The 21,505-nt window shown below is 47.3% G+C and overlaps 1 protein-coding gene across 2 annotated transcripts in view; it reads right to left on the reverse strand.

The window, feature by feature from the left end:
- The window catches only part of ABCA5 (ATP binding cassette subfamily A member 5), a 34,891-nt gene extending 24,267 nt beyond the window's left edge, over positions 1–10,624 (reverse strand). Inside the window, exons 1-10 of one of the 2 annotated variants that reach the window (XM_068413041.1) lie at positions 10,489–10,624; positions 7,918–8,031; positions 7,270–7,383; positions 6,323–6,527; positions 5,115–5,273; positions 4,811–4,908; positions 3,514–3,743; positions 2,075–2,216; positions 1,254–1,442; positions 758–905 (exon numbers count right to left, since the gene is read on the reverse strand). In XM_068413041.1, the coding sequence (XP_068269142.1) occupies positions 758–905; positions 1,254–1,442; positions 2,075–2,216; positions 3,514–3,743; positions 4,811–4,908; positions 5,115–5,273; positions 6,323–6,527; positions 7,270–7,374 (1,276 nt within the window). In that variant the 5' untranslated portion in view covers positions 7,375–7,383; positions 7,918–8,031; positions 10,489–10,624. Of the gene's footprint in view, positions 1–757; positions 906–1,253; positions 1,443–2,074; positions 2,217–3,513; positions 3,744–4,810; positions 4,909–5,114; positions 5,274–6,322; positions 6,528–7,269; positions 7,384–7,917; positions 8,032–10,287; positions 10,370–10,488 lie in introns of those variants that run through there. The other variant, XM_068413042.1, reaches the window with a different exon arrangement.
- Positions 10,625–21,505: the final 10,881 nt, after the last annotated feature.

Here is a 21,505-nt window from a genome sequence, read left to right on the forward strand (position 1 = left end):
GATACTCCTCAGCTTTTGGGTTTTAGATAGGAAAGCCATGAGCTATCCTGCTAAAGGCTTAGGAGCCAGACCACACCCCGCTTCTGGAAGGATTTCATCAGCCAAGTTTACATTGTCTGCATTTAAGCCATGGTTCCCACCACCACTGCTAGCGGGTTCCAGTTTTGCTAAGTATTTAAACATACGTGCAAATCTCTTTTCTAGGCAAGAGAAATCCCCAGTGCTGAAAGAACAGTGACTCAAACACGGGCAATATAAAGCCAGCGAGATCAGAGGCAACGGGAGCTGAAGGGCTTAACCAGGCACCAGCCGCCAGATTAATAACTTTATGCTGCATTTCATGCTGAACTACTGCTGTCACAAGGACGGGTCTGGCACAGGCAGAGCGGCCTTTAATGAGCCACCCTGTAAGAGCAAATTGCAAAGGCTGAGGCACCAGTTAACCCAGTAAGGAAGTTTTTCCTTCAGAAAGATGGAGACAAAGTTTAGCTGGCGTAGCTAAGGGCCATCAATTCCAAACACGCTAACACCCCTCCTCACACCTCACAGCTTTAATAGAATATAAATTATTTCAGCTAAAAGCATTCTGAGTCACAGTGTAAAATCTGTTTGTAAACAGCACCATCTCCCTTCTCCGCAGCTGAAATTAAGTCAGAAATGCCACCCAGCCCCACGAGCCACGTCGACCTGGGGGGCTCAGGACTTCAGGAATTGGTGATGCTAGCACGGTTCCCTTCAATTTTTCTCATGGACATACCTGGGATAACCTGATCAAGGTAGACAGCTACAAGCAGATAAAATATGCTATCCAGCGCCAACAAAATAAGAGCGATAAAGAGCGGGTAAGGACCGTGATTTAGATTTGAAAATGTTGCACCATCTTCATAATCTTCTAGATGCATGACCTGCCAACAAACACGGACAGAGGGAGACGTTACACAGCGGCACTGCGCCAGCCTGGAAAGACACAACAGCGTGGTGCAAAACTTGGCAACAGAAAAAAAAAAATGTAATGAAAAAGTGACTGAGATGACAGTAATGAACACAAAGAATAACAGTTGCTTGATAGTGCACTGTGTTTTTCTTGATGCTAAATTGCCATGGGAAGCTATTAAAATAGGCATTTTCCCCCATCATCATCAGTTTATTAAAAAAAAAATATATACAGAAGTATATCTACATCACTATTTGAAAATGATGCAAGACAAGTGAGCGTGATGAGGTTGCAACTGGAGGAGCAGAAGATTATTCACCTGTGCAACACCAACCAAGAAGCTGCACTGACACAAGGGGCTGAGAATCCACACGAAAGACTTGGGGAAATCTTCCAGCAGGACAATATTAAGGCCCACGAAACCAAAAGCCAGCGTCGCCAAGAACTCCACTATACCCACGTGTTTTGACTTTTTAAAGAGAGGTGTCAGCATCAGCGCAAAGAAAACCTACAAACAGATTAAAAAAAAAAAAAGATAAGAAGGTACTGTATTAAAAAAAAAAATACAAGGTGTTGAAAAACTAAAGTAAAAAAACCCAATAGCTTCGTTTTTTCCTCTGATAATCAAATCCTTTTCCTGGGATAGTCACCACTCATGTCCCACACTTCCCTTACAAACAGACCATCGGGAGGGACAGTTTCCCAAAGGTGACAGGGCACAGAAAAAAATCTTAAAAGAAAAATAAAGAGCCATACGGCTGAGCGTATAAATTAATTCTCTGACCCTTAATTGGGGTTTTAACATTACACTATATAGTAACAGCACATGGTTAGAAAAGGGCATAGTTTTGGACCTCAAACTGATGCTGTACAGTGTTTTCAGTCAAAGATGGATGATTATAAACTCACTTCAGTAAGGGAAGATATTTCTCCTAGTGATGGTTGAGAGCTGTAGAGCATCCCAAACCAGAGCAGCCCCAGGGAAGGGGATGGGGACAGGTGAGACACCCACCACCCTTTGGTCCTACAGAAGCTACATTTGTCCCAAATGCTTCAGTAGAGAGAACAAGATCAGATGGGAAGGGAAAAAAAACCCACAGGGATGGGATGGTTGAATTCAACGAGAGCTGGAATACTTACTGAGGAGATTCCATACAGGAAAAAAAGGAGAAAAATCACAAAGGCACTGCTCTGGGGAAAGAGGGAAGAGGCCGTCGCGATCACCGCCATAAGAATGGACATGACAAAAATGAGGCTCATGTAGAGCAGGACCCAAGAAAGCCTAGGAGCAAAAGGGGGGGGAAAGAAGAGAAACCAGTCAATGAAATGCCAGCCTGAATTATTCACATACAAAAAGAGCTAAAACTGCCGTTCTTTAACATTCCAGACAGCTGCACCAAAGGACAGGCCTGCAACAAAACAAGAGCCCCCAAACAAAGAGCTCTTGTAAACATCCCTGTCATTGTTCTAAGCATCAGCGCACACATCAGCATCAAAAAGATACGCAACTAGATGATTCATTATTTTTTTGTTGTTTTTTTTTTTTTTTTTTTAACGTGCACCATTATTCCCTGGTATAACCAAAAGAGAGTAACTGAGTAGTAGGTTTCAATAATTAAAGAAATCCTATTTAAAATTTAATACACTAGTCACTCCAGTAGCTGGGCAGGGTAATAAAATCCTTTTCTTTTCAAAAACAGAGCTGCAAGTCTGTGAGTGATTCTGACCTCAGGAAGCAGAGGCGGCTTGTGCACAGGTAGTAAAAAATGACACGTTTTCCTCAGAAGCAAGTTTCTGAGTTATGTTCACTGCGGGTGAAGGACTCAACTAAGATTTGTCACCAAGGATATACTGCAGACGACTGTCAGAAAAGAGCTTGGGTGTAGAAATAAAACAAAAGCAAATGGAAAAAAAAAAAAAGAGAAACCCCAGGTGGCTGTCACGGTGCAGCAGGGAAAGATGCTAAAGTGCTGCTGTGGTGAAGGGTAAAGCTAAACCCGTTTTTATCTCTGCAAGTATCAATGATTTCAAATTAAAACATCCTCTCATTCAGAAAAAAACCCCATTATATTGCATAGGAAAATTTCCATCATGGTAAGGAAACAAATTAAAATCTGCTGCTCAGATTGCTCTGTCACGTTAAAATTACAGTGAGATTCATTTAATTACGTGTCATGGAAACGCTACGGATAAACTCTGCAGTTTAGAGAGCACAGGTTACCTGTTGAGCCTCCAGAAAAGAAGGCACTGAGCCAAAAATATCTAAAAACAAGCGACATAAAAATCTCACGCGTCATCACATTTAATCCCTCTATGTCTGGCGTGACTTTACGTGCATAAATGCAACAGCATTACTCTGGTGTTTACTTAGGAAAATATTCCTGTATTCATGATATCTCTGTGTTAGATTTTATGGAGTATCTCACTTTTAGGCTGCTTTCAGTTAATCAGACTGAAAACAATTAGAAACTGGAGGACAGAATAGATGAGTTTTTCTAGAAAGTGTTTTTTTTTTTATATTTCTTTATATATTTTCTATTTCTTTTATAAAGAACGGGTTATACCAAACACTCACATACCAAAAGGCAGTGTCATGAAGTCCCAATATTTTTAAGAATTCCTTCAACTTCCTCTCCTTTTCTGCCACAATATGAATTGCCAAATAATACCCGAACGGTGAGAAAGCGATCACCAGGTAAATTAAAATGATTGCACGAGGAAAATTATCTATTTCCACCACTGCAGCCTCTCCCATAACCGTTGCTCTCGTCAATTCAAGTTGCTCCCAAACCGACTGATTAGTCTTCAGCTGTAATGAGAAGGAGGAAGAGTTATTTTTGCATCACTCCTGATTTTACAGCCCCATCCCACCCAGCAGCAGCAGCCCTGGCTCAGCCCCCACCGTGCTCAGCCCAGTCTCCATCCCTGCTGACAGGGAGTGATGCGGAGACCCCAAAACCTGACTGTGCCCAAATCCCAGCCCAAAAGCACAGAAACTGGAGAACATCTGAATGCCTGGAGATAAAATGAACAATTTTGCAATTCTATCACCTAAACAGATGAGACTCGCTCTCACGGCGAGCGGCACGACAGGAGAGAAATAGGGAAAAGCGCATTGCTGACAAACACTGGCACCAAAATAGTGAGGTGAATTCCGCAGCCCCTTTTGGTACAGCATCTCAAATAGTATTTTGGGGTGAGGAGTGTCAAGCCTCTGCGTTTTGGCGACTGCTGCGATGTATATTCAGGCTCGTTTGGACACAAACGAAGACAAACATCCCTGTTATCCACCCAGACAAGAACACTTCTGTACGAAATATGGCAAAACACATATACAGAATCACAGAACCAATCAGGCTGGAAGAGGCCTCTGGGATCATCGAGTCCAACCATCGCCCTGACACCACCATGGCAACTAGACCAGGGCACTAAGTGCCATGGCCAGTCTTTTCTTAAACACATCCAGAGATGGTGACTCCACCACCTCCCTGGGCAGCCCCTTCCAATGCCTAATGACCCTTGCTGAGAAGAAATGCTCCCTAATGTCCAACCTGAACCTCCCCTGGCCAAGCTTGAGGCTGTGCCCTCTTGTCCTATCGCTGGTTGCCTGGGAGAAGAGGCCAACTCCCGCTGCGCTACAACCTCCCTTCAGGTAGTTGTAGACTGCACTAAGGTCACCTCTGAGCCTCCTCTTCTCCAGGCTAAACACCCCCAGCTCCCTCAGCCGTTCCTCGTAGGTCAAATGAAATACTCTGCTTTCTTATCAAACTTATTTTTGATACGGCGTTTTACACAGTTAACGGACAACCTCACAAAACCAGTCAGCGCCAAGGCAGTCCCCTCCTTGGCTTTGTGATGTTCTTCTTCCAGAGTTACCTGTATAATCGCAGCATCAATGCAGGCTTGCAGAGCCGTAAACCCCGAGCTCCAGTACGTGACCGATTCACACCCTTTCCGCAGGTTGGAGCAACTGGCTGCAGAATAAAGCAAGGCGTTTTGAAAGGCAAAAATCCAGAGTTACAGCTGCCCTACCCCCGATGTAAAGGCGGTGCAGCTTGAGGCCACCCCTTACAAATGGTGGAACCAACTGCCATAAACCAATATACGCAACATCAGCCCGGAAAAGAAAAAGAAGGAATGATTTTTCAGTGTATCCCCTTAGAAAAGTGTTCACATTTACCTCTCGATTCCATGTAAATGGAAGACATAGCGACCGAATCGGGAAACCTCAGCTGGTAGGACATGGCGTCGTTGAACACCACACCCACAAAGTTGGAGGGTTTAAAAGCACTGGCCTCTTGCAGCTCCTCTTCGCTTAAATACTCCTCTGTGATGATGTCTGAGAGACATAAGAAATTATCACGTTGATTTAGGAATCAGCACAGCAGGAAGAAAAACTGTGCAATGCTGTTTTAAAGAAGTGTCATGCTAATCATTAATGATTTATTTAGTTTTGGATATATATATCTATAGGGTTCTACTTTTGTCCCAGTAAAGGAAGTATTTTCCTGATCAGAAACCTGCAGGAGTATCGCTCAGCAGCCAGGTGGGTAATTCCCATTTACCCCCAAGTCTTCCCCTTTCCCCCCCCATTTATTGCTGCTCCAAGAGCTTCTATGCCCTAATCCTCTGCTGCTACCCGAGCAGCACCAGTGCTTGTCAAGAAGGGCAGATTAAATCTAAATAAATATATGAAAATATGGTATTTTGCCACCGACTTCAGCAGAGGATGGGAGGAAGATGGGCTGGAAAGGCAGAAAGTGGAACTGTTTGCTCAGAGCAGCCGAGGGCACCCATAAGGAAAAATACATCAGACTGGTTTTGGAGAGAGAAATTCCCGCTAGATGCGTGAGCTGCGTAGGCAAAGCACTTAAAAAAAAAAAAAAAGAAAATAAGAAAAAAGAAAAATCACTTTCAAAAGAAGAGGTGACACAGTGTTAATGGGAATCAGCATTTAAAACAAATTAAAAAAATTGTTTTGACATTAACGACAGGATAGAAAACACAACCTAAAACATCTACAGGACAACATCATCTCTTGAATTTGCCCCAGGGTGTCACAGGACAAGTATTAATTAGCCCTAGAGCTGTTCAGGGGCTTTTTGTACTTTGCATTTGGGTCCTCCCAAATCCTCTCCTGCGGCCACACAACACTTGTTGGCTGCAACAGGAGAATGGGAACCATTTTGAGATGGCAGTGCCAGAACATTTGCCAACTGAAAAAAAAAAAACAACAAAAAAAAAAGCTTTCACAGTCTGTTCTCTGTCTGTGATGGAAAATAAATGCTTTTTTCTATCCACAGCAGCAGCAGCAGTGAGCTCCCCCTGCAAACACAAGCCACAGCGTGAGATGTACTCAGAAAAATAAAATGCTCAGGTTCTAAATACCATCTTCGAAGTTATCGAAAGCCACTTTCTTCATGATTTCTCGTGCCATTCGGGTTGGCGGCGTGTATCCGATGACAAAATTCACCAGCATGGAGGTGTCCAGCGTGCCAAGGTTGGTGTTGGCCACCTCGCCATACTTCCTGTGCGGGTGCATCATGCTCATCAGAATCAGCCAGAACAAGAAAAAGAGGGGGAAAAGGACCTCCTGCACCAAGAAAGAAATATGAAAACTTCAAAGAGCAGTCGTAGAAACAAAAATTTCCAGACGTTTATGTCAGTTACACGAAGATTCAAGGAGGGACTGAGAATCCAATTCCTTGACTGTAAAGTTCCCGGAATGTTTTCAATGCAACAGTTGGTTTAATGCCAAATCCTTCTCTGGCACCGAAGCAGGATTTTAATCGCATGCATTGGTAACCTAAGAAACCATTTTAAGGTACAAAGGGATAATTCTACACGCTTTAAGTACCAGCAAACTTATGCTATTTGGAAAGTAGCAAAACACAAAGCATGAACCATTAAACAAGTCCAGCCAAGCACTGTACTGCTTCACCTCAAAATTCACCTTAAAAGCACCCCACACCTCAGGTATGCACAGGGCTAAACCGTTAGAAAAGATAAAAATCTTATGGAGAGGTCTAACCCTGCTACACTGCTCAGTTATGGGTGCAAATGTTTCTGAAAGTGCACTACGATTGCACTATTAATTCAATATTAATTAATAATCCAGATATTTTCTGGATAATACCTTACACATTAGGATACATTTTCAACCAAAGGATCACAAAATACCTTCTGAAAAAGCCTATTTCAACCCAAAATCCAGAGCAGACCTTAAAGCTTCAGAAACATTATAATAAAACTGAGCGTTGCCTCTGACTCAGCAGCCACTTAAACACAGAATAACTGCAGACACGAAGGCAGCAGTAAACAAGCACTCCACTTACCTGAACGCTGCTTTTTTTAGTCCTACACTTAATAAGACAGTTCTTGAATAAGAGAGCTCTGGTTTGTCTCCATACTCCTGCTTCTCTTGGAGTAGCTGGTGCCATTTTTCAAGACTAGTTTGTTTAAGGAGAAAAAAAAAAAACAAAAAACAAAACCAAATTCATATGAAATGGTAAAATAATTTAAAAAGCAAAAGCCAAGTAGTTCCAGCATTCAGGATCTCATATTTTTATATTTTCATATAAATTTTTCATTTTCAATTTTTCATATTTTAATGCCACAGGACTCGAGCTAACCTGGGCTTATGTTCATTTTGCTCCATATAAATTACAAACCCAAGTGTTTATCTCGGAGCACAATTCCAGCGTCCACCACATGGGCTCAGGGCAGCCAGCCAGCCCCATGCATCTGAAAACAAGAGCCAGCTCACCCCAGGCAAACTGTTTAATTTACTGTGAGTAACCTCTTTCCATCCTGGAGCAGATCCAACACTACTTATTTTCCTTTTCATTATTTTTTTACCTCTTCATTAGGCCAGCTGCATGGCACAGTAGTGCTGAACGTAATCTTTTGGAAAAAAAAATAAAACTAAAGTAAAATTGATAAAGCTCTTCCAGGAGCCAAGGGGATGTTCCACCAGGACGTACCTGGTGAGGGACAGCAGGCTGGGGAACCACCAGGTTTTTATCCCGTTTTGCCACCACCTTGCTGTCTGTGGTTCGGAGTCACTGGTCAGTCTACATCTCTCTCCGTTTCCTCACCTGTGAAGTTGAAACAGAACCATGAGCTGCTCAGCAGAGAGCACGAGAACTGGCGCAGGTCTTCACACCACCACCCCTTCCAGCTCCCCACTGCTCCGGCCATCAGTCCCACCTGCAGCAACACCTACATGCCACAGGTGAAAAACCGAGTCATTTCTCAACATTTCAGCCAAAACACATCACAGATTTCAGGAATCCATCCATATTCCAGGTTTTACAGCTCCCAAAACTCATCCAAAAAGCAGACCGATGTTTTTGTTGATGGCACATTCAGAGCAGCTCTGCAGCAGGACCTGGTTTCTCCACTATCTGTTAGACAACACACGGCTCAAGCTTCCTTCCTCAGCTGTATTTTAATATGGAAATCTATTCCTGGAGTACAGACATCATCGAACTAAAGAAACACAGGAGGTTGCTCAGCTGTCAGCACCGCTGCTATGAGCTCAGCCAGAAGAACTTCAAGCGCACAAACTGCTTACAGACAGACAGCTCCATCAGAGCCGGCGTTTCTCCGAGCGTAGGAGGGAAGAAGAGGGGAAAGGCACCCGCAAGGGACCGACCCCACTGCTCGGGGCTTGCTTTGCTGGGTGTCGGGGTGCTCCGGGGGACAGTGACCCCCAGCAGGCACAGGAGGACCCACGGGGGACACGGCTGCACATCCCTGCAAGCGAAGCCTTGGGAAGGGATCCCACCTGGAGGGCTCCTCAGAAAAGCCCCTTGAATCTACTTCACAAATGAAAAATAAATTCCTTTGATTATAAAAAAAGAAACAAAATGCTCAAACTTCAACCTACTCCAGCAACTAATTCTTGCAGGAAAAATGCCTGCAACTCCTCTGGATATTTTTCAAGCAAGAAATGCTTCAAAATGACAGCTGAGTGCCTTAAAAACAATCAAGAGCAGCAGCTGTGGCTTACAGGTCATAAAAAATAACGTGCTTCTCCCTTCTGCTCACAGCATGCCCTGCTAAGCGCTGGGACTTGCACAGTTTGCTTTCAAGAGCACGTACAAGAGGAGAAGCTCCACCAAGGTCCTTGCTGAATGCTACACGACTGCATTACAGCAGCAACCCCTTCCCTTAGTCACCCTTCCCTATTTATTTGAAATACAGAAAATTGGTAAAGCTGATTTAATCAGATTCAATCACTAATGCCAGTTACTGCTTCTTTAATTATTTTCTGCCCAGTTACAAAAAATCCACCCCAGTAATACTTCCACATCTTCACTGGAACACTTCCATGCTTTAATTTACCTCACCTAGGTTGGAGGAAGAGTCATTTTAAGAATGTTAATTAATTTCTTGATATTACACCTGCCATCTCCACATAAGCTGATTAAGCTACATAACATGCAACTAAGAATACTGAAGCAGCATCACTTGAATGGTGAAAAATTGTATCTGGGGAAGAAAAATCCCAAATCCTTCCACAAACTCCAGACCAGGAAAATGAACACATAAACTGAACAGAACAAGAAGCTGCCAAGATATTTGAGTAATATTGGACAAAATGAAAATGCCATTAAACTGCAAAAGCTCCCCACAATTTAGCCACTTCCTTATGATCTTGTACGGACAGAAGTGGCTGAGACACAACGACCTGTGGGCATCTCGACCAAAGCAATCAAGGGAATTACCAGGTTTGTACTTCAATCCCACACTGGAGATGCTTCTTACAGGGGGGAAATAATGATCAGATGGGAATTAGGAAGACTTTCCTCATTTCCCCAGACATGCACCTGGCAATGGTTTTTAAGGGTCAGTTTATGTGATTTAGTGCTGATGTCATGTTCCCCCTGTTTTTTAAATTAAAAACCAAACAAACAAGGTGTGTGTGGGGGGGAGCCTCAGCTAAACGAGATTATTCATCTTGCTGCAAGAAGACAATTAACCTTAAGAAAAACTCTAATGTGCCTCTTACTGCTCTTAAATTATTTAAGCTAAATGCTTTATTTGTGCATTTTAAAAAACGGGCTGAATTTTCCTCCCTTATCCGACTCCCAAGGGAAACGGCCGCGTCTGGGGCTGACGAGCACCACGCAGACCCCTGCCCCCCCAAACCCATCGTTAATTAACGGCAGGATAATGAGCTAACCCCGGAGCGGCACCGAAGCCAGGCCGGGCTGTTCCCAGCACAGCCCCCTGCTCCCCCCCAAAGCCCCTCGCCCCCCGCAGTTAGCGAGCGGGGGAGGGGGGCACCCCTTCGGGCTCCCACCCTCCTTTCCCCCCTCCAAACCTTCCCCACGTCGCTTCCTCACCATTTTTCGCCCAACCACGAAACCGTAATGACCACATAAAGAACCCAACGCGCTCACTCCGCAGCAGCGACGCGCTCCCAGGTAGACCAGAACTCCTCCTCTTCCTCTCCTCCTCTTCCCCTTCCCGTTTCGCACACCTCGGGGGGGCCCCTTCCCCCGGCACAGCAGCTGCCCCCCACCCCCGCTCCCCCCCGCACTCACCGGCCCGGCTCCGCGGCGGCGGAAGGGGGGGACACACAGCGCTCCCCGGCACGGCCATCACCGCGGCCCCGGGGCGGAGCGGGGCTGTAACCTCCCCCCGGCATCGCCACCACCCCGGGGCGGAGCGGGGCCGTACCCCCCCGAGCACTTCCACCACCTCGGGGCGGAGCGGAGCTGCCTCCCCCCCTCCTCCCGGCCGCCCATCCCCGTCGCACCCGGGCGGGGCCGCAGCACCGAGACGCCCCCACTCACCCCGCAACGGAGGAAAAGGGTTGGAAATAGGGTTGGAGATTTAGGGTTGGGTGGGAGCCGCCTCCATACATCCATTGCTGCTGGCTCTTGCCCGCATCCAGGAGGTCGCCAATGTTTTATTGCGTTACCCAAAATATAATTAATGCGTGGAAAATGCTGCCTCGCATACAAACGCTGAATTCTCGTCGTTGGTTCCCTACCTCGGTGGCTCAACGGCGCGTGATGTTCCCCACCGAGTCATCCCCCGTCTGCCAAGCGCTCTCGTCACCCTCCGGACAGGCCCTTCGCCTTAGTCCATGACCGGCCTTGTGCTGACGAGTGGAATGTGATCAAAAACACTTTAATTACCCCATTCCCGGCGCTGCCAGCGCAATCTGACGTGCTCGTTTTTCTAAACGCCTCCCGCGCGTCGCCGGGAAAGGCTGAGCTGAAAATGAACCCCCGAGGCGTCGCTGGGCATCTGGAGTCCTGCGGCAGAGATGCTGCGTGCTCAGGAAGCGACCGTGCGGCTCCTTGGGCTCCACCGAGGCCCGACTGCTCTGCTCCCTGCAGAGGAGCCCAGCACTTCGATAGACCAGTGTTTGAAAGTCCCCGTCCAAGCTGGTTTTGTGCAGCTGAGGAGCTGCGGGAGCATCACGCGCGCCTGTGCTGAAGCGCAGCTGTGTAACAACAGTATGGACTCAACATTTTTACCTGGAAAACTCAGATCACAGAATCACAGAATCACAGAATCAATCAGGTTGGAAGAGCCCTCTGGGATCATCGAGTCCAACCATTGCCCTCACACCACCATGGCAACTAGACCATGGCACTAAGTGCCATGGCCAGTCTTTTCTTAAGCCCCTCCAGAGATGGTGACTCCACCACCTCCCTGGGCAGCCCCTTCCAATGGCTAATGACCCTTGCTGAGAAGAAATGCTTCCTAACGTCCAAACTGAACCTCCCCTGGAGAAGCTTGAGGCTGTGTCCTCTTGTCCTGTTGCTGGTTGCCTGGGAGAAGAGGCCGACTCCCACCCCGCTACAACCTCTCTTCAGGTAGTTGTAGACTGCAATAAGGTCACCTCTGAGATCAGGAGACTGTGTCCACATCTGGGAAGAAGAAAAGGGTCTCAAAGCACAACATTAAGTGGAAAGCTCGGTATCACGGCCATGCAGAAGCCTTTGTGTTCCCACCTTCACCTGCAGCGATGATTGGAAATATCCAGGATTCAAGCCCCTGCCCTGGTCTCAGGCCCTCGTTAGGCACAGGCACCCTTTGCTGCAGCCCCAGAGCAGCAGAAATCCCGTGGGCCAGCACGGCGAGGCTTTGGGGAGGAGGTTTTTGGGAGGAGGCTGCTTCCACCAGCTGTCCCCCAGGGCGGTACGGCCCAGCAGCGTTGGGTCCAGGCTTCTTCAGAAACCCCACATACAGAAATGATCAAATCACACCTGATCTTTATGCTAGCACTTCCTTTAGGGAAAAAAAAAAAAGCCATCAGAAAGGGTTGCTTTAACTGCAAACTGTCTTTATTTCATTAGTTTCCACCTTAACAAAGAGCATTAGATAAAAGTATTCTAATTAAATAATGCCCTTTAGTTTTGCCTAATGAAAACTGAGTAAATACAATGGCATAACTTGAGCGTCAATTAAAAAAAAACAACCCAAACTTCTTATCTTCATCCATCTAGCATTAAATAGAATAGAGGCCTGTCTGGGGCTGAATTCTTCTGGTCACTTTGATGTTTGTTGTGGTCTCTTTATACTTAAAGAATTTTAAATGCTCATATTCATGTTCTACCTGCAAAGTTTTGAACCCTTTGCAGTTCAGGGTATTTTAGCACAACAACCCCTCCTCAGCAGGCTCACACCTCTGCTCACCTCAAGCCCCGTCCTTCCAGGGAAGAGCTGAGAGCTCGGGGTCTACAGCAATAACCCACCTTGGCGCAGTTCACGGCAATGAGTAGTTACATCACAAACTCCTCACGAACTTCTGTGAAAATTCCACTATTTCAATTCAATTCCTCTTTCTTCATTTGTCAAGACTCCACAAAAGTCCATTCTTCTCCATTGATCAGCTGATCTTTATCTCCTGGTTCCACTTCGGCTCTGGTCAACACCCCATCCTTGATATTCTTGCTGTGATCAGTGTCCCGTCTTGATCCGGGTTGACCAGAGTCTGGTTTCCACCACCAACGTCTCCTAAATATTAACCTAAAATAGCTAAAGTCTATTTAGGACCTTACTTCTACTAATTTTTATTTCTAAGTATTCTATATTCTTTTAAGGTCAAAAAGGTTAACCATACATCCTTTTTACTAAAATCATCAGAAATTAATACTTCTAGGCCTACTTCTGCTTAGCTACATTAAGACTGATGATTGGTTCAGTCATAGGTCAGGATTATACAAAGGAGCTTTGAGAACAATATTCATGGATTGTGAAAAGCCACCTGTGTTTATTCAGATAGACTTATATTAATTATTCTATTCTTAATTCTATTCCATCTCTATTGATTCTCATTTGCTTAATTCATGAGAACTTCTACAACAATTATGTGAAAATTTCTACAACAAGACACCCGTGGTCCCGGGTCCTGCTGCAGCCGGAGAGCCCTCGAGCACGCACATGGCAGCACCAGTACGAGAGTCACAACCCACCCGCCCGACGGGGAGCGAGCCTCCGGGGAGTAATTACCACCTGAAGTACTGCAACGCTTTTCATCTTCAAAGCACATTAAAACCATTACCTCATTAATTTTTACAACTGCCCTGTAAACTCAGGTGCCTTGAACGTAATCTCCATTTATAGATACAAAAAAAACAAGGGTGATGTAACATGTTCAAGTCCAAAAGGAGTCTGCATCAGAGGTGGGGATGGGTACTGCTTATTGCAAACAGCGGGCGCCAGAAACCTCTCTGACTTACACTTCTGAGCGAAAAAGAAACTTGAAAGACAAAGAAAGCAATTTCATCTCTTTAGCTGGAATAAACATCTAAGCAACTACACCCAGGTACCGGCACCAAGTGCAACAAAGCTGCGTGAACAGTCGCACAAAGGTTTGGTAGGTACAGACGATCCCATTTGCTTTATGGAAACTGGTTTCTACTCATAATGGTGAGGTTCCCACCCCTTCTGCAGCGGGGGGGGGCCTCTCCATCTGCATGGAAGCCCATAACAAACAAACTCAGCACCTGGCAAAACAACTCGGCACCTGGCAAAACAAAACAACTCGGCACAGGCAACATTTACACATTTATGGGAAAGTTTGGGATGTTTCTTCCCCTTGTTATGTAAACGAAATTATTTGAGTTTGATGACAAAAGGTAAAATAACAAAGCATTCAGGAAAAGTAAGTCTGAGTTGAAACTCTCGTAAAAGCAGAGGGAATTAAGGAGGAGGTGCTTGGAGTTCAGCGGGGTGATGGGACAGTCCCAGCCCAACAAACCCCGAGCAGCTGCTGGTGATAGGCTGGGGACTTTCATAGCTGAGGGCAGAAGTTGTCCCTCAGCTGTAGGGCAGCCCCACCATCGCGTCTTTGTGCCAGTGGTTACTCTGTCCTCGCTTTCCAGGTACCCAACACCTGGGTTAAAAGAGAGGACAAAGATTTATGCAAGCGAAGCTGACAAACGACTGACAGCTCATGCCGAAGCAGGGGGAATTTTCTCCAGTTCTCATCCCTTTGGGCTGACGGACTCTCTGCGTCGCATCAGGAGCTCTGAAGCCACAGCGGTACACGCAGAACGGCACTTCTTCCCTGCCAGGCGGTGGACGGCCGCTTCTTCCACTTTCTTTTTGAAGGATCTCCTTACAGAAGTATTTCTCTGAGGAAAAAGCAAGCTGTGCAGAGGCACTCACCTCAGGAACTCAGACAGGATATCATGGAAACGGCAGTTCAGTGCGCTGCAGATGTAACGCACGAACCCATCGTGTTTCAGAAAGGAAACAGGATTAACTGAATTTCCTCTCTTTAAGTAGGTTGTGACTCAGCCTTTCAAAAGTAAAAAGAAAAAAAAAAAAGCATTAAAATCGCAAAGGACCATTTCCAAATTGCTCAGGAGCATCCCTGCTCATCCTGCCGGCCAAAGGACGGGGCAAACCCTGCTACACCCGGACGTGGGACAGAGCGAGAGGGAGATGCCTGCAGCAGAGCAGGCTCTATTCTTGCAGTCAAATACAGGTGGTTCTGCCCATCCTTCCTTGTGCTGGGTTGAACACCTTCAGCGTTGAGATAACAAATAAATGGCCCGAGCTGGAACATTATTCTTGAATTTCAGTTTGGTGGATGTGGCCCTTCTGTCCCCTGTGGCTTTTGTCTCGTAGCTGGAAAGAGTGCGCCTGCTCCGATCGCTCTTCCCGTTGAGCAGAGAGTTTGCAAAAAGCCCAGAAATGCTGAAATGATTTTGCCCAGTGATGCAGAAACTTCAGGTGAGGTAAGCAACTGCTCTTTCACGGTTTCTCTTTTTATCAAAGCTTTGCAGAGCCCTTTGAGAACCAGAGGCCACCACGTAAAATGCTCAAATACAGATAAAACCAAATTATTTTACATTTTCCTTTGTATTTACCATCTGCTTATTAACTGACTCGAGTCCTGCTCCTGGCCCATTTCTTGTTACTGTTTAGATCCATTTTTCTCATGCGAACATTTCCTCTTCTCTGCTGCAGATGCTCTCCTGGGCACGGCACTGTCGCAGTGGGGGCCGAGTGACCACAGCCTAAGGGCTGCTTACGCTGGGCGTCCTTGGCACGCTCTTCCTTCTGCATCTAAGAGTACCTTCGCTTTCCAGAAAGCAGAAATAAAAAAGAAACAGCATTTATACTGTAAATCATAGATGTTCTCGGCACGCAGTCAGAGGGCACAGATGTTCTCACCCGACACAGGGCTCCTCCTGCATCCAACCAGCGGCTGCAAGTCCTCCCAGGTCGCGAACCCCTCGAAGCAGAGCAGCTTCTATTTGGTGACAGCATTTCCCGAGTGCCCAGCGCTTCAGCAGGGCACAGGCGGGGCGAACAAAACCCCAGTGATGTGCTTGTGCCTCTGGTCATTAGGGTGGGTTTAGCTTGGCTGCGAGGCAGCACGCTCCATCCTCAGGAGCATCAGGGGTGCCCGACGTAGCACGGACCAAGCAGGAACCGCTGCTGCTTCCCAGCTCGCTTCACCTGCTGTGGTTTCATCCAGGCTGAAACAAAGTAAAGCTGTTAAAAAAGCTTTTTTTAGGTTTAATTAGATAGACAAGTTGCCACCAACAGTTAAACTTATTCTCAGAAATCAGGCAGCTTTGACTGTAAGCAATTATTCCACCCTCCAGAGCAGAGGCAATGGCTTATAAGAAGACAGGACAGGCTTTAAAGAGGAGATATACTCCATATTTACTGGAAACGATGTGTTTGCACCAATAAACCTGTATATAAGCACAAGGATGATGCATTTGCATCATCTAACACTAGAGACCAGATGCTCTGCCAGGGAAGACCTTCGACAGCAATTCAGAGCACCTGATTTAGAGACCTGCCTCTTTCTGTGAGCTAGGAGGAGATTAAAATAAACTGTGCAAAAAACCATCTTCCTTCAGCATTAACTGCTCCAAGTCTGCAGCTGCAGCCAGCTGGGAAGGGTGCTCTGCCACTGCCAAAGCCACGAGCTCTTTGCCACCAAAAACCTCCCTGATATTCAGAGCAGGGTGTGATTATCATACACAGGCCACTATCAATAGCAATTCATACCTGGGTAAAAAGCAAGGGGGTTAAAACCCTGTTGAGAACGGCAGCATTTTACACCTCTACAAATGATTATGCAAAATGCAAGTTCTTTAGGAATCAGCTTTGCTCCTGGCATGCAGGACACAGATTTTACCCTGTGCCCTTATCCACCTTCTGTAGCAACATACAAACTGGCTCAAAACAAAATTTCATAAAAGAAATTTCAGTCTTGGCCTAAGACTTGGCACAGAGAGTTTCAGCCCAGAATAGACTTTTATGGGAAGTTAAAAATGTCTGAAAAAAACAAGTTTTCTAACTGAAGCAACAAGAGATTCTTAACAGCAGCAGTGCCAGGGGATGCAGGGATAATACAGACATTGTACTCAATGCACATAGAATACTGTAATTACAGCCATGTCGGTACAAACGTATATTCATTCTGGCCATGAATGATACCTCATGTTCACAGGAAAAAAGCACCAAAACGCCTGTTTTAAATCAGCATCAACAAAGGGGGCAAACGTGCCCCTTCGCTGATGGGGACGTGGCAGAAAACAGATATTTTTTCCCCAGCGCTGCCGTCGTGCGTGGCAGCATCCCCCGATCCAGCGGCCACCAAACACCAGCTGTGTTCCCTTCCCAGTGAATTTTGCTGTACAGATCATGAAATGTAATTTCCCACTTTAAAAAAGCACTGCGCTGCCTGACTGTGTATTACAGAATACTCTAGATATATATGTCATTTAAAGAAAATTATGCTTCCTGCTGCCGGCCCAATAAAAACATCCCTTCAGACAGTGGCTGCTACCTGTCCTTATTTAGCACTGCTTTTCTCAGAATCTCACTTCTGGAGCTGCTCAACCTCATTCAACCGTGTTTGAGCACATTTTTGCAGTGGGTCCCTCCTCCTCCTCCCTCTCCCTGGCTGCCGGTAAGGTGTCAGCTTCTACCCTGGACGTCGGGGCTTCTTCTTGCCTTGCACACTTCGTACCGGGAGCTTCCAGGTGTGGTCTCCTACCAAATCCTAGGCTGGTCAGGACACCGTGTAGCATTGCATCTGTACCCAAAAAAATCATTGGTGCCCACACCCAGTTAGGGCTGAACCCTCAGTTGTGCTGTTGAATGAGCCTGCGACCCATTTTGCTGAAAAAAAAAAAAAAAAAATCAGTGGAATGAAGGAGTCAGGGAAAAACAGCGAGAAACAAAGTCCAGAGTACGGAGCAGTGCCACAAGGTGAAAAAAACCCCTACGTAAGGCAGGGAGCGAGGGACACGGGGCAGTGACTCGCAGGGACTGCCGCCCGCCCGGCCAAAGGTTGTGCCTGCATCTGCACCAGCCAAGAGCAACCCCGCCGCTGTCACCGAGCCGTGCCACGGGGCCGGTGGCTCCAGCTCCGGGCTCGTCGGGGTCCTGCCCCAACCCCTGCCCGCCTGGGAAGGAGGGAGCATCGCTCCCAGGCAGAGGCTTCGCTGGCTGGCGTTTGTTTAGCGCAGCTTAAAGGTGCCTTGATTTTAGAGGAGCCTTGAAGGACTCATTTAAGATGCCCTCGGTGCAGCGCACGTGGTGCTTTATTCAGCCTTACGAAAGGGCTCGGGTACGGGCGGCCAGGCAGGATTTAGAAAAGTCTGAATTAGCTTTATTGCTCCTGCCCTTGGGATGAAGCCACTGGGCGTTCAAATGATGCCTGGCGAGTGACCAGCATGGAGATGAAAGGTGGTGGGTATGACCCCGAAAGATTTAACAACCCAACTCCCCCCGGCAGAGCTGAGCAGTCGCAGGGCCACGAACACGCAGCCGGCGGCACGGCGTCAGCCTGGGCATGTACACGGGGGGAGAGGACCCCGAGCCAGCACGGCAAACCCAGCACAGCACAAAAGGTCTGGGGCTGAAGACTGAACTAAGTGCTCCCAACATGCCTGAAGGATGCATTTTGGTCCATTACTTCACCGAAGTAAACAGAGAACGTATTATATACATACAGATACACACGGAGTACAGACAGGAGGAAATCTAAACAGTAAAAAAACCAAGCAACATTTGCAGCAACAAAACCCACTCCAGCAGGCAAAGGAAAAAGCAGCCACAATGTTCAGCTCACCATGCCAACCCCACCGTGTGTGACAGGGACGGGACCTCTGATGGGGGCTTTCTGCACGCGGGGCATGTCTCAAGCATGGACGCCTCTGTACGGCAACACAGCAAAAAAAGTCACCACGTAAAATGAATCTGGTAAAATTTCAGGGTTTTTCGTAAGAGGCAAAACCATCACTGAAAGCATGACTGCAAGTCTCAGGAGGAGGGACATGCAATGTAAGATATGCCATATCAAAACACCTTTTCCCCCAGCCCCCAAGAAAATGATTTCTAGAGGTACGAGGAACTGCTTTAGTTCACCTGTGCGTTAGCCTCATATTTTTAAAAAAAATTTTAAAAAATCCTATCTGGCTCTTACACATCTCTGCTCTCCACCTCCATCTCCATCCCTCTTCTTTAGGTTAAGCATCACCTCACGGAAGAGCGTGCTCAACCCATTATTATTATCTATCCGGGTTTATGGCTCTAAGACCTTATTATTACTTAGGTTACTAAGTTGTAAGTAGGTTTTGTTTATTGGCCTCTGCCACTTTTATGAGCTGCAGGTACTTCTCGGGTCATTTCATGCTCCCTGAGTTCCCCAGCTATCTGACTAAAGCCCCAAAGAGAGACTTCACCACCTCACCCACCCCGCGTGCGCCGGGGCAGCGCAGTTTGTTTAACTTCTGCTAACTGCAACGTCCTCCTGGGCTCTTCATCCGCCTACTCAAGACCCGAGGTGGAAAAATGTGCTACCAATGGCTGCAAGAGAAAATGCTTGAGGAGAAGGAGAGGGAGGAAATTCAGACAAAAGGTAAGACGTGGCTGAACTCTCAGGGATGGCGTTTGGCTTTAAGCACTCGCAGCCCGCAGCTCCCCGTACACCAGGGAACAAAGGAATGCAGGATGCTGCTCGGCACCATTCAGGCCGGTGAAGAGCAGATGGTCTCTGCTCCCATGAGCGGCTCGTGCTCAGGACTGCTCATTGTTTCTCACCTCCTCTCTCAAGCCGTATTCTCCTCCTCAGCATCTGCACCCACTGTTTGCTTTGGCTTTTCTTCAAGCTCCTTCCCCACATACCCCCTTGGGGGCATCCCTCTTTCCAGCTGGTCCCTCTTGTCTTGGAGAACTTCCTACAGTTTCTCCCCTGCATGCCTTTGGGGAGGGGGAATAGGGAAAAACTCAAAAAAACAATTAAAATTTACGTTCTGCTGTTTGCTGGGTGCCAGCAGCGCGACACTGGTTTTGCTGGGCTGTCCCAGCTTGCGTGTGACGGGGACATCCCAGAGCACCTGATGGCACCTGGGACACAGCAAGGGACGTGGCCAGCGCGCCGGGAAACCGCAGAGAACCAGGACCTCATCCTCTGTAGGACAAAATGCCTTAAAACAACTGAGCTCTTGTTCTCGCCCGATGGATATTCTTCCAACAGTCATCCAAAAACTTCATGAAAAACCAAAGGAGCACCCCCCCATTTCGCACGCAAGTTCGACCAACAAAAGCTCATTAGAAAGATTAAAAGCAAATTAAAAGCCGTTGCCTCGCTGCACATCTTCCTCGAGACAAGGCCGGCTCACCACGGCCATCCTCGACGGCTGCCCACGCCGCTGCTAATTTCACTTATAGCTCCTGAATTGTAACGCTGCCATTTGTAACGTGTTAGTTAAGGGTTTGTCAGCATCCCCATCGTAAACCTTTCATTTGGGGGATTTATTGCTTGGCTGTAAGGATCTGCTCTAGCTGTTTGGCAGGAAGGACCACGTAGAGCAGCGTATTTCCCTCACCCCAAACAATCACTCTGAGCATTACATGCACAGATCCCTAATCGAGGGTTACGGCCTCCTTCAGACTGGCCCTTGCAGCTAAAAAGGGGAAAATCCTGCTCAACGCCAGCCTGGTGCTGGGACACGGAGCATCTTCCAGCCCAAGGAAAAAGGACAGCGCTGCTTGCAATCCACACAACCTTTTAACCGAGTTTTATACTTTTGTCATCAATATTTCACTGGGGTGTGAACATCTTTGCCACTAATTTAGCTGTAAATGTTTTTAGAGTGCATGTTTCTTAGCGCTTACTTATTTTTTTCTTCTCCTTCCAGTGTTCCCATAATGAAACATACATTTAACGTAAAGCGCGGCTTTAGGAAGGCCTAGCTTTTCTTTTCCTTAGGGTTTTTTCCCCAAAGTGGGGTTTCTACGTACAGAAGGGGGTACCCATCTGCCACACCCCAGCTGCGTTTCTGATCCGGACAGTGTCCCCATCTCAGGGGGATGTCACCGCATTGCATCCCCCCAGCTCTTCATATGGGGAACCTCCGTGAGCCCGTTGGGGCCGAGCTGACTACCTCGGCAAACACTCCATTTCAGACTTGGGATAAACTCGTTTCATTTGCAAGGGGGAAAGAAAAAAACATTAAGAAATGGTTAATGTTATCTAAGGTCGCCAAGAGCCGTGGTGAAGCCAGGGCACCACCGTGCCACGCAGAATGCACAACACCCCAGCATCACATGAGCGCAAAGGCAAGAGGTTCCTCTCCAATGGATCCTTAAAATCTAAACCAAATGGAGACAAAATGAAGCGCGTCTTTTTTCCTCTTTCTGCTGTATTTTCCCACCCTGATCGCTCTCATTTTCACACCGGTGCACCAGGACACTGCGATGGGCTTCCCCACGCCCGGTGTGGAGCGATGGGGGACGTGTCCGCGTTGGGCAGGTACTGCCTCCCCCCGCACCCGGGAACAGCAGGAGGACATCCAGCACCCACCGCATCGCCTCCCGCACCGCGCTGGGAGCGCCGGGGAGCTGCACGGCACCAGGCAGCAGCACAGGCAAGGGCGCAGGCAGAGGTGCAGGCAGGGATGCAGGGAGGGATGCAGACAGGCAGGGATGCAAGCAGGGGTGAAGGCAGGCAGGGGTGAATGCAGGCAGGGGTGAATGCAGGCAGGGGTGCAGGGGTGCAGGCAGGCAGGGATGCAAGCAGGGGTGCAGGGGTGCAGGCAGGGGCGCAGGCAGGGATGC

The sequence above is a fragment of the Nyctibius grandis genome, chromosome 15 (genome assembly GCF_013368605.1).
Source record: "Nyctibius grandis isolate bNycGra1 chromosome 15, bNycGra1.pri, whole genome shotgun sequence".
NCBI classification, from domain to species: domain Eukaryota; kingdom Metazoa; phylum Chordata; class Aves; order Nyctibiiformes; family Nyctibiidae; genus Nyctibius; species Nyctibius grandis.